Here is a 12,566-nt window from a genome sequence, read left to right as displayed (position 1 = left end):
TCAATTCAGACACCTGTTTCAATAATAATCAAGAGATATACTTTTATGTACTGTACATAATTGTAGAAAGGGCATATCATATTATTATATATTTGTATAAATTTAAAGATAAAAGAGTAAAACACAGAGTTATATAAAATAACGTAAAAAACATTTCTATCAAGTTTTCATTTTCCAATGAAACTTCATTAATGTTATTTATTAGTAAATAACATTTGAATATAAAAAATAAATTAAAGAACTTTTTTATTGCTCCATATTGATTATACTACAAAACTTTTTTGTATTATACTTTTAAAGTTTTGTTTTATTGACTATACTATAAAAGATATGTTTTAAAAAATATATTTCATATTGTAACATAGCAGTACCTGATTAATAATATAACATACTACAATTAATTTATTTCATCTATTAAAACCTATATTTTTAATTTTTATATAAAATATTTTAAGAAATTATAGTAGGAAGTTCTTTATACACATGAGATTTTGGAACCGTAAATTATCTGATTCTTATCTAAATATACGTTATTTTATAAGGATAGATTGAAATAATTTTAAAAAAATTGTTATTATATCAATCCATTTATTTATAAGAATACTACAAAAATATATAAATAAATATAACATCTGACATACAGATATATATATCTTTATGCAATACATTTCTTTTTACTAGTCTAAGTTGCAACATTAAGTTAAAATTTTTTGTATCTTTCAGTACTTTTGCTTTGATACGTGACAGCTATAGTGTGTCATCAATAACTCACATTGCTAAATTTTTTAGTATGATTAAAGTAAGATAAATTTCATGGATTAAGAAATATTTAACAATATGAATGACTTAGATGTCAGACAAAAGTGCGTAGATATACTAAAAATATTTTGCAAAAATTATATATATAAAATTAAATACATATGTATTTAAATCTATTACGGCTCTCAAAACAAAATATACATATAAAATTCGCATGGTAGTCAATATGTTAAAGTGAAAGAATAAAATACCTGTGTAGACAAGCAGAAAGAAAATTTGTATAAACACAAAATATAATTGAATTCAATATACATACTTGTACAGAGGTTACAAAAAGTATTGATATACCCCAGTATTTAGTACCTGATTATAGTACCCACACACTAATTAATTTAATCTAAGTATATAAAATTTCGTACCATTTAATAGTACATATTTTCATATGGTTACAAAAATTTAATACTATAAAAATAAAATGTAGAACTCGATTAAAAAACGCTTCATTGGAAAATAAGAACATGTGTTAATATTTCTTGTAGCCACTGTAATTTTCAAACGTGAGAGTAATATTTCGAATTTAAGCGCTAGTATAGTTAGTATGTAAGTACATGCTGTTCTGAAACTGGAATGACGATCGTGTCCTTTATTATCACAAGCCGTGGTGGAACACACAGCTGTAATTCACAACAATGGTGGTGCCGGTCGTGTTTTAGGTTAAAGTTGCGTGGTTTTCAGTAACTTTAGTCCAATTAGCATTGTGAAAAATGGACAATAGGATCACAATATGTGACCCAGACGAAGAAGAAATTAACAATGAAATATTTCGGGATATCGAGCCAGTCACGTGGATCAATGATGATCCGAACTATGATTTGGATGAGATCAACATGTTCTTCCATAGGGTGGATTCAGATCAGATTATATACGAAGAAAAAAAGAAAAAATGTAAATTTATCGGTAAATATGTTATGGGTGATGTTCTTGGTGAAGGTAGTTACGGAAAGGTGAAAGAAGTGTTGGACTCAGAGACACTTTGTCGAAGAGCCGTGAAAATTTTGAAAAGGAAGAAACTTCGTAGAATCCCAAATGGAGAGCTTAACGTTCAACGGTACGATTAACAAATTTTAATATTTCCTTTATATCTTATTTATTCATGAAATAAAATGGATTAAAACAATTTTTAATTGCTAATATTATGCAGTCAATCTGTTGAATTTTGTAGATATGATACCACATGATTTCTGTTATATTAAATCTTATTTTTTATTTGTACAAAACACAAAGAAAGAGGAATATTTACTCTTATGATATTCATATTAATCCAACAAGAATGAATGTATAAAATAAAATAATACATGTAATGTAAACATTTATATTATTAGAATTGTTAAAAGTTTAATGTAACATTACATAACATTATAAAACTTATAACAATTATTTTAGTATATACAATAAAATTAAAATTTATGTGTGTATTATTATTCTTAATGTAGTTTATTTAAAAAGCACAATGTTAGAAATCATAAATATTTACTGGCAATTTATAATTTATACAATATCTTAGAAAAGAAGGCTACACTGATACATAAAAGTAATATATATCTTTTAAGACATATATATGATTACTTTCTAGAATTCTAAATATTATTTGTTCACATTCATTAACAGGGAGATAAGACTATTAAGGATATTAAAACATAAGAATGTAATTAACCTTGTAGATGTTTTATATAATGATGAAAAGGAGAAGATGTACCTAGTTATGGAATTTTGTGTATGTGGATTACAGGTAAAGTTCAAAAGCCTTACATGGTTTATTTTAGAATGTGTTATACACATATGCCTTTATAAATTGATGTTTGATTATGTTTAAAGTTTTAGTGCAATCCGTGTGATAATTAATTCAACATTTCTAAATATTTGTAATGCTTTTATAAACATTTAAAAAATTTTTTACTATATATTATAACAATATTTAAAACTGATTTATCTTATATATTCAGTATAAGAGTAAAAGATATAGTTTTAAAATTCATTTTTTACTGGAATAAGTATCAATAAACAGTATATATAACAAAATTAATATTTTCATCGAATTAACTCCATATGATATAATTTTTGTAATTTAGTACAATAGTTTTTTATACTTTAAAATCTGTTATTTTATGTAAATTTTATGTATAATAAAAACCTGCATGGAATTAACAACAATTAGATTTCTATTTATTAGATTTTTTGCAGGATATGTTGGGAAGCACACCTCTTAAGAAGCTTCCAATTTGGCAAGCACATGACTATTTCTGTCAGTTACTGGATGGTTTAGAATACCTCTACAGCAAAGGGATAGTACATAAAGATATAAAACCAGGGAATTTATTATTAGCATTAGATGGCACATTGAAGATTAGTGATTTTGGAGTTGCAGAGGTATATATTTAACTTATTTTTTTTTTATTATACTAATGTAATATTTAAATTCAAGTGTTTCAACTTAATAAAGTTAAAGTTTGTATTAAGAGAATAGATCATAAACTAAAAGATGAGATTGTACAATTTTTTATGTTTTTATTAGGCATTAGATATGTTTTCTGAAGATGATACATGTAAAATGGGACAAGGATCACCAGCATTTCAGCCTCCTGAAATTGCAAATGGCTGTGAAACATTTTCTGGTTTTAAAGTAGATATATGGAGCAGTGGAGTTACATTGTAAGTATACTTCTCTATAAATTATATTTATTTACCTGTTGTGTTAAAATAAGTTATATTTACAAATCAAATTCTATTTTTCATAAAATATAATATAAGGGAATTTAGCAAACACTTTTTAATAAGATTATAAATATTTTATAGGTACAATATAACTACAGGTCAATATCCTTTTCAAGGCGATAATATTTATAAATTATATGAAAATATAGGAAAAGGTGAATATACTATACCTGAAGAAGTAGAAGAGCCACTAAAATCTCTTATACAAGGAATGCTGCAGAAAGATGCAGATAAAAGATTTACTTTGCAACAAGTTAAAAAACACCCATGGACTATATGCAGGCATCCTAAAACACAAGAAGAAGTGCCTATACCTCCTCTTAAAGGACATAAATGGCACAGCATGACCGTACTACCGTACCTGATGGAGTATCATTACGGAGGTGACGACAATCCTACGTATTATACCGAACATCAGCTAAATGGTATGTATTTTTATTCTTTTTTCTTTTTAATTAGATTTTTTGCATTGTGCTATGTGTTATTGTATTTATGTATTAAAGCTTAAATTTTTGTTGCGATAATATTTGATATTAATTTGTATTCTCACAACTAACAGAAAGGTAAGATAAAACCTGCATGTATAAAGACACCAATAAGAAATATACAAATTAGATGTTAGTACATTTATGGTATAATACATTACAGTTCATAAGTAACATTTATGCAACGATTTGTTAATTATATTATTTTATAATTGAATTAATAATTTTATCCAATACAAACGTTCTATAACTGTATTTTAACAAAATTAGCGTAATATTTGTACATATTTATTTATAAATTAAGATATGTCTTGCATAATTTGTATAGATTATTTCAAATTGAAGATAAATGAAATTGTTATTAAAAGTTGGTCAAAAACTTGTCTATCTTTTTTATATGCATTGTTAGAAAACAAATATCATTAAAGAGAATATATATTTATACAAATTATAATTATAATAAAAGTACATAAACACTTGAATAAAATACAGCTTTTGCTTTTCAGATTCTAAACGGAATACTGAACAATCTTTTTCAAATCGACTACTAGTATTCTTATCAAAGACATGCACCATTCTGTAACAATGACACGCTTATATCTACCTATGATGTTGCGAGCTGACAAAAACGGGTACTCTCTATATAGTGTATACCCTGTTTTGCCCCTATGCCTTTTGTAACATCTAAAGTTATATATAAATTAATTATGGAATTAAAATCTTTAACTCAACAATGTTTTCGAATAGTTCTATGTATTAGCTTTTGCAATGTGTCATGCATATTTTAAACTCTGTGTAGTAATATTATAACTATTGCAATGATGACTTGTTTTGTATATTGCACGATTAACTATAGTTATTATATTATATACATTTAAAAATAAATAAAATTAACCCTCATAATATAAATTTATAAACAACTACTAAATAAGTTTGTCTTTTTTTTGTCCAGAAGAAAAACGGCTTCAAGAAATGGACAAAATTAGTGAAGACCAAAAAACTACTTGGAATAGTCACAACAGCAAACCAAATTCACATCAAAGTAAACGGCGATGGCGTAAACCAATTTCGTGTATTAACGTTAAGAAATTTCCGTCTTGTAAGCCATCGTGATTTGACTCATTGCCATGCTTATCTTTTATTATATATTTTCCTGACTATGTCAGATACAAAGTTTCTCTGCAATGGAGATGACTGAAAATTTAATAAATGCTGAACCGTGCTAGAATAACGACCCAGCTACAGCTCGAATTGAGTATAAAATTTGAACTAATTCAAAAACATTGAAAATGTAAACATTTGTGATATTAATATTAAATAGTCATAGTAAATAATTCATTATGATCTATTAATTATGAGGTTAATGACTCGACATCCAAATAAAGTGATTTTCTTTCATGTGCCATAATGAAGTTACGATTATTAAGGATATCTGTTGTTAAACGTCTTTTTTGTACAATTTCTTTCTTTTTTTTATTAACTTAGGCGATAAAAAGATTTAAAAGGCGACACAGAGAAAATTATAAAATTATTTTTAGTATCCTTTTCACAATCATCATTTTGCTATTGTTCTATTACTCTCACATTTTATAAATTAAAAAAAGCATGTTACTCTGAAAGGAATATGTGTGAGTTTTTTACTAACTTTGACATTGTAAGAGTTTGTACTCGTTTTTATCTCTTCAGTGGAAAGCAGAAACTTTTGTTTATTAAACAAGCTTATTTATATAGTGCATCAACAAAATATTTGTAATATAAAAACTTTATGACCGATGTTATAATGGGGGATAAGGTTATTCGAGCATACAAGGAGAATGTTTGGTGCTGACTAATATCAAACATATGTCACAAATATTGTTTTAAATCGACATTGAAACTTTCCTCCAATATATGTACATGTTAAAAATATTTTATATATAATTGTTATTTAGAAAATATGATCTGTGTTTGTAGACTGCATATATATTATAGTATTATCATCGTGAGATGACTTATAAACACTTAACGCAATTCTTGTAACATGACTTAATATAAAACATCGATTCTTCTATAATACAAGAATATTGAGGATTGTTTCACACATACTTATAATAGATATTATTAAAGCGTACTTGAGTATCATTAAGGATAAATACAACATTGTTGATTTATATGTCTACTTTTAAATTTTGTATTAAATATTCCATATTCATGCTTTAAATATTACACCAAGTATTGCCAATGGGGTGTGATAAATTTGGTGTGTATAAAATCTTTGTACAGGAACACATTACATATATATATTTCAAGTACGAATTGTAAATGTAACAGTTAAAAGATATACGACCATTTCGACGTTTAGATATATTATGTATCTAATACGCTTCCACAATAGAATTATTTATTTCAAGAAAGAAATATCAACAAAAACTTTATTGCAGGAATAAGAAATATTCTTTTTAGAATAAGCGAAGATCAACGATATCGATATCGATGTTATTTTAAATATGCTTATTTCGCCTGCGCAATTTATACAAAAATAAAATCATAAATTATTCTCTTTCTCTCTTTCCTTGATGGAATTAAGGTGCCTAAATACTGCCAAGCACTGAAAGCACATGGAAAATAGTTATACTTTTTATGATTGTACATATTATAAACAACAAAGAATTATAATTATTTTTAGTTACATAAAGAATGAACGAAATAATAATTAAGTAGGAGTTCATATCAAATTTATGTGATAATCAAATCTTGCTTTTCTGGTTAAAAACTGTTTACTGTAAAATTTATTGTATATGTTACTTTAAAGGATATGAGGTATTAGATAAGAAGTGTATGATAACGTTATGGGGAAATAGGGAATATTGATGACATCAAGTTTGGATACTGCTTTGTTAATTACCTTTGATTGAATATTTGTTATTTTACTTATATTTTTCAAATTTAGTAATATGCAAAATAAAATTAACAAAACTGGTAGTAAATTTAACAAAAAAAGGACATATACACAAAAATATATGTATACTATTTTTATATATCAATAGTATATAATGTCCCCCAATATTTGTTTCAATTGTAAACTTCTTTTTTCCTCAAATATTAATACAAAGTTATAACTAAAAGGTTAAAAAAAACTATTAAAATTAATGGAGTGATCTTTTAACGTGTTTAATTATCATGCTATAATAAAATTTGAATAAAATAGTTTTTATAACAAATGTAATTTGTTACTATTGATTTTTAATATAATTTTTAATATTTCTAACGTAAATAATTTAAATTAAATAGTAGATATCATCATAATTTTAATTATTAATACAAATGAAGTAAAATTTGTAAATAAGATAATAAATATAACGCGATACAGACCCAATGCAATGTAGAATTGCATGAAAAATTTAAGCTATATCATTATAACATACTGTATGCATATTTAAAAACCGATCAGTATAAAAATTAAAAATTATTGCACAATTATATACACTAATGTAATTACATAGTTTGTAATTTTTAATTGTAATATAATCACATTTGTATACAAACTATCAAAACAAAATAAGAGTAATTACCAAGTGAGCGACATTATGATGATTATTATTATTATGTTTTATTTTTTATGTATAAATTACTAATTAGGTAAAATGTAGATAGATAATAACATCTTTAATCACTATACTCGATCAGATTTTATTTTACTTTTACACATATTACATATGTCATAAATTTATTATTGCAATATATTAACACAGATATGATTCAGATTACATATTTATCAAGTATAACAACATATTTAATATTGATATACAGCTTTTCTTGTAGACAATTTAACTGTATATAAATATATATGTCAAATTAAATGAAATTATTCAATACATTTTCACTACATAGAGAAAGTGACATGAAACAAATTATTTAAATAACTTACACAAAATAAATTACTTATTTATAACATATAATTTCAGAATTAAATATTAATTTATCTAAAATAAAATTAGTTTTCAACTTTAATTAATAGAAAATATTCATCTTTTCATATATTTCTTACAATTGCAAAAAAAGTAAATATTTCTTGGAATGGTTTTGTTTATCTCTAAGAGGCATTAAGTGTAGATGCTACAAACATCAATATTAACGCACATACATACATACATACATTTACAACTAGAATTACAGCAAACTGTAAAGTAATAATAAATACATAGCAGATTGTTGTACATTACATACAAGTGAAGGCATACAAATATATTTTTATAATACGTGTAACTAATTTTGATAATGGATAAACAATTATGTTTATTGCTTATAACATTGTTAGAAAACATGTTACTAATATAGAGTAAACTGATTTTATGATAGACTATAATAACAAATTAAAACTAAAGGAAGCATTTACTTCATCTTTTGCAAAGATACACGTAAATTTCATTTCTGCACAGCTATAATACATAGTGCCCATTTCATATATAATAAAATTATATGTGAATGATACTATATACTATATTATGTTAAATGTGAAGTAAACTTTTAGTTTTCACAAGAAATTAAAAATTAAAAATTTATGTAATAATATATTGCACATATTTAATTGTATTATTACTTAACAAAAATTTTCATTTTTCTTGGCTATTATATTTGCATCTTTTTACATTGTGTATTTTACATATTTTTAAATTAATGGAATTATCTTGGAACTTTAAAGCAAATTGTTTTCAAGTACTTAAAAAAAATACAATTAAAAAATTATGAATACTGTATGTTCGACAGAATCGTTTAAAAAAATAGTAGAAAATATCATTTTTACATAAAGCATATGCATAACATTTATAAATAATTAAAATGCTTTACTTAAGTATTCCTATGATATATATACCTCACACAATTGTACCTAACCTTTCCGACTGGTATAGATTTCATATCTATGTAAATGCAAATTTCTTTGTTATGTTAAATTCATTTCTACACAAATAATTACAGCTTTATATACTTAGTACTCCAATCCACCTTCCTCTTCTAATTTTGATAAGAATTTTGAAACTCTATAATTTGGTTCCACTTGACGTGCCATGTCTACTAAGCATAGCAACTTCTTTATACCAATAAAAACTCTGAAAGAAAAATATACAAATCATGCTTTCGACATTGATAATTTTTTAGTATAAAGACATACCGTTTTCCCAGAAGTTTGGCATGTAAAGATACTATTTCATCTTTACTAAATAGTTCCACTTCCTCTAAAACGCTTAAGAGATGGTCAGGAGTAGATAAATTAGGTACATGAAGAGTTGTACTAAATGCTGACAACATTTCCATATCGTCTAAAACTTGTCTAAAAAGGATATGGTAATTATATTAATAAAAATATATATTGTATTATTATCTTTAAATGTCATTATATTAACATTTAGTATTTTACCTACGACTCGTAGTACAAAGTATTAATAATTTGCGACCACGCGGTGGTTGTTTCTTCAGTAAAACTAACAGCGCTTGTAAAGTCAAATTAGAATATCGTGGTCCAATGGAACCATAATCTAACAAACGCTCGATATTATCAACTAAAATGCAACTAAGTTGTGAACGATATGCATCGTCAAATATCTAAAAAAAACATATATATATATACCAAATATTATTAAATATATTATAATTAGAAAATACTCATTTTATATTTACCTTTCGAATTAAAAGACATTTTGCAGATTCTGTAAAACCAACCATATCTTCTGGTGTACATACTTTGACAAATGGGAAATCAGAATTTTTAGCTATTTGAGCAGCAAGTGCTGTTTTTCCACTATTCGGCGGTCCTTCTAACAAAACTGATACAAGACCAGAACCTTCTGTAGAGCGTGCCTCTTGAATATATAAATTGCCATCAGACAAAATTTCTGCCACTGGTTTGCCCCAATTAATAATTCCACGTATAAGAAGATGATCTAATGCTTCTGCACTTGTACCAAATGCCTATAACATAAAGTGTATTAGACAATGATACAAATATTAATAAAAAATATGTAATAAAATATAAATAAAAGTTACAGCTTTCTGTTAATAACATTTGAATTTTATTAAAAATTACTTACGGGTTTAACATCATTTTCCAAAGCATGAAGAAAATCTGCCCTGGAAACCATAAGTTTTTCCATTGCAGCAGGATCTACTTCTACCTTACTAGAAGCTTTGATTAATCTATTCATAGCAGTACTTTGTGCAGCTCTAACTAGACCTTCTAATTCTGCACCACTGAAATTTTTAGTTAATGTAGCTAATTCTTTTAAATCAACATCTGGTGATATCTTCTTATAATCTCTCATTCTAGATGTGTGAATATTAAGTATCTGAAATCTTCCATGTTCATCAGGTAAGCTAATTTCCATTTGTACCTGTATGTATACAAATTTTACTTAATTAAGTAAATGGTCTTTGGAACATTATTTTTAAAGCATACTTGATACTAAGAAGAATACCTCTAGTCTACCAGGTCGTAATAAAGCTTCATCAATCATATCTCTTCTGTTAGTCATACCAATAACGAGAATATTATTTAGCTGCTCTACACCATCTATTTTTGCGAGCAACTGATTTACAACAGTATCGTGAACCCCTGTATTTCCGGCAACACTACCTCGAGATTTACAAATAGCATCAATTTCGTCAAAAATAATTATATGTAATCCACTATTTGGTCCAAGCTAAAAATGAATATTTATTTATTAGTATACTAGTAATAACTTGTATAAAATACCTAATAAAGGTTGAAAATATCTTCATACCCTCTTCTCCTCCTCTTCAGCATCAGCAAATAATCGTCTAATATTAGCTTCACTTTCTCCAACATATTTATCCAAAATCTGAGGGCCATTGACGATTTTAGGTTCTCTAGCATTTAACATAGTCCCTATTTGCCGTGCCATTAACGTTTTACCTGTACCTGGTGGGCCATAAAGTAAAATTCCTTTCACATGTTTACAACCCAATTGAGTAACAATTTCTGGTGGAAAAACTCGTGATGCAAATGCCCTCCGAAAAATAGCACTGAATTCTTTATCTAAACCACCAATTCCCATTTTTTGGAAGTCCCAATCTGGATTGATAATTGATTGGCGAACGACTTTCCCCTTTGCTTTACCAACAAGGTTTAAGCTTGAATTTTCTGCTTTTTCAAACTGTATAACAGTGTCACCCAAACAACGTCCCATTTGAGTCTTTTTAGGTGCTGTATTTTGTCCAGAACTTATAGCAGATAAATCAGCAGCTTCCAAACTTTTAACTACAAGGCCAAGCATTTTTTTATCCTTGAACTGAAACACCAGCTGTTGACCCACGGTGAATGCCTGCCCCGAAAATTGTAACAAAAAATCTTTAGCCATTTCATCAGTGTTATATGGTTCCAAAGTAGTCCTAAAATAAATTGTATCATAAATTTTCTTACAAGTGCCATTTTTTTAAACTTTTCATGTAATGTACATACGATTTTTTTTGTAAAAAGTCTGCTTCCAAGACAATAGTGCATAAACATTCTGTACTTGAGGTAGGATTAAAATGATACGGTCGTACTTCAATTTCCTGATTAAGGGAAAGAGTGGCCCATTTTCTCTGAGGTAAACTAAATCCAACAGTTCCCCTAGGTACTTCATGATGTCGTTTTACAGTAAATACAAAATGATAATTTGGTGCGGTGGTAACTTCAATATGCCTAAAAAATACAATCATGTTAAACTTATCTCTAAAACTCTAAATTACAAATTAAATTAAATTGTTTATTTTATACAAATTTGAAATTTTGAATTATGTATCAATATGTACTCAATATCTTATATATAAGATTGATATATAACAATTACGAATAAAAAGATAAATTAAATTACATTTCAATTTAATTGCTTTAAAGTCTTATCAAAATCTATATATGTATTCATATATGTATACATAGACACTTGAGCTTTAAATCTTATTATAGGTAACAAATCAATAAATTAATAAGATACCTTTACCTGACATCATCTGGGAAGTCATCTGGATTGATTATAGCACAATTTGTAATACTAAGTTCATCAGTAGGACACCTTACTGCTTTCATCCTCTATGAAAAAAATAAATTTTACGATTAAAAAAGTGAATCATACTTATTGACAGCATATCACTTTCGTAGTCCTAGGTATTGATGAAGTATTGAGCAAAGAGGAAATGACACAAAATTCTTTTTAAAGATATGTTCAATTACATACAACGTATATTTATTACATAAAATATATAAAATAAATAAATAAAACAAAGCATTAAATCACTTTTATATTTGAAACTTACCATTGCTGACATTTTTTGATAGAATTGAAAGGTGTAAGTTTATATTCACAGTATGAGACCTGCAATGCAGGATAGAAATATCATCACGATCTTATACAGTATAAGTATGTATACATAGGTTCGGCAACTCGTCGAAATTTTGGTGGTGGAGGATGTCATCATTTTAATATATTTTAATCCTCTCGCTAGCCGCATAGTGGCGCTGTCATGAAATTCCCAAAAGCGAAAAATTCGAATTACCGTATCTGTATATGTTCACAG

General features: G+C 26.3%; 2 protein-coding genes across 4 annotated transcripts; one reads left to right on the top strand and one right to left on the bottom strand.

Annotated features, from left to right (window-relative positions):
- Positions 1–838: 838 nt before the first annotated feature.
- On the top strand, positions 839–7,580 carry LOC100647871 (serine/threonine-protein kinase STK11). 3 transcript variants are annotated; one of them, XM_048410793.1, is made up of 7 exons: positions 839–1,359; positions 1,473–1,867; positions 2,428–2,548; positions 3,001–3,186; positions 3,332–3,468; positions 3,613–3,956; positions 4,969–7,580. In XM_048410793.1, the coding sequence occupies exons 2-7, from the start codon at positions 1,524–1,526 to the stop codon at positions 5,127–5,129; spliced, it is 1,293 nt and encodes a 430-aa protein (XP_048266750.1). In that variant the 5' UTR covers positions 839–1,359; positions 1,473–1,523; the 3' UTR covers positions 5,130–7,580. The 3 variants fall into 3 exon arrangements, with proteins under 3 accessions (XP_048266750.1, XP_003399818.1, XP_048266751.1); XM_003399770.4 differs by lacking the exon at positions 839–1,359 and having other exon boundaries at positions 1,366–1,867; XM_048410794.1 differs by lacking the exons at positions 839–1,359; positions 4,969–7,580 and adding an exon at positions 4,523–4,648 and having other exon boundaries at positions 1,366–1,867.
- Positions 7,581–7,660: 80 nt separating this feature from the next.
- On the bottom strand, positions 7,661–12,473 carry LOC100648372 (vesicle-fusing ATPase 1). Its single transcript, XM_012315046.3, has 10 exons — positions 12,306–12,473; positions 11,993–12,081; positions 11,470–11,694; positions 10,772–11,399; positions 10,466–10,690; positions 10,082–10,381; positions 9,672–9,962; positions 9,412–9,596; positions 9,166–9,324; positions 7,661–9,103 (listed from the first exon to the last, which is right to left on the bottom strand). Exons 1-10 carry the CDS (start codon positions 12,315–12,317, stop codon positions 8,983–8,985), a joined length of 2,235 nt encoding a protein of 744 aa, XP_012170436.1. The 5' UTR covers positions 12,318–12,473; the 3' UTR covers positions 7,661–8,982.
- Positions 12,474–12,566: the final 93 nt, after the last annotated feature.

The sequence above is a fragment of the Bombus terrestris genome, chromosome 12 (genome assembly GCF_910591885.1).
Source record: "Bombus terrestris chromosome 12, iyBomTerr1.2, whole genome shotgun sequence".
Lineage (NCBI taxonomy): Eukaryota > Metazoa > Arthropoda > Insecta > Hymenoptera > Apidae > Bombus > Bombus terrestris.
The sequence above is the reverse complement of the archived record's forward strand: the minus strand, read 5'-3'. Positions and strand labels throughout refer to the sequence as shown.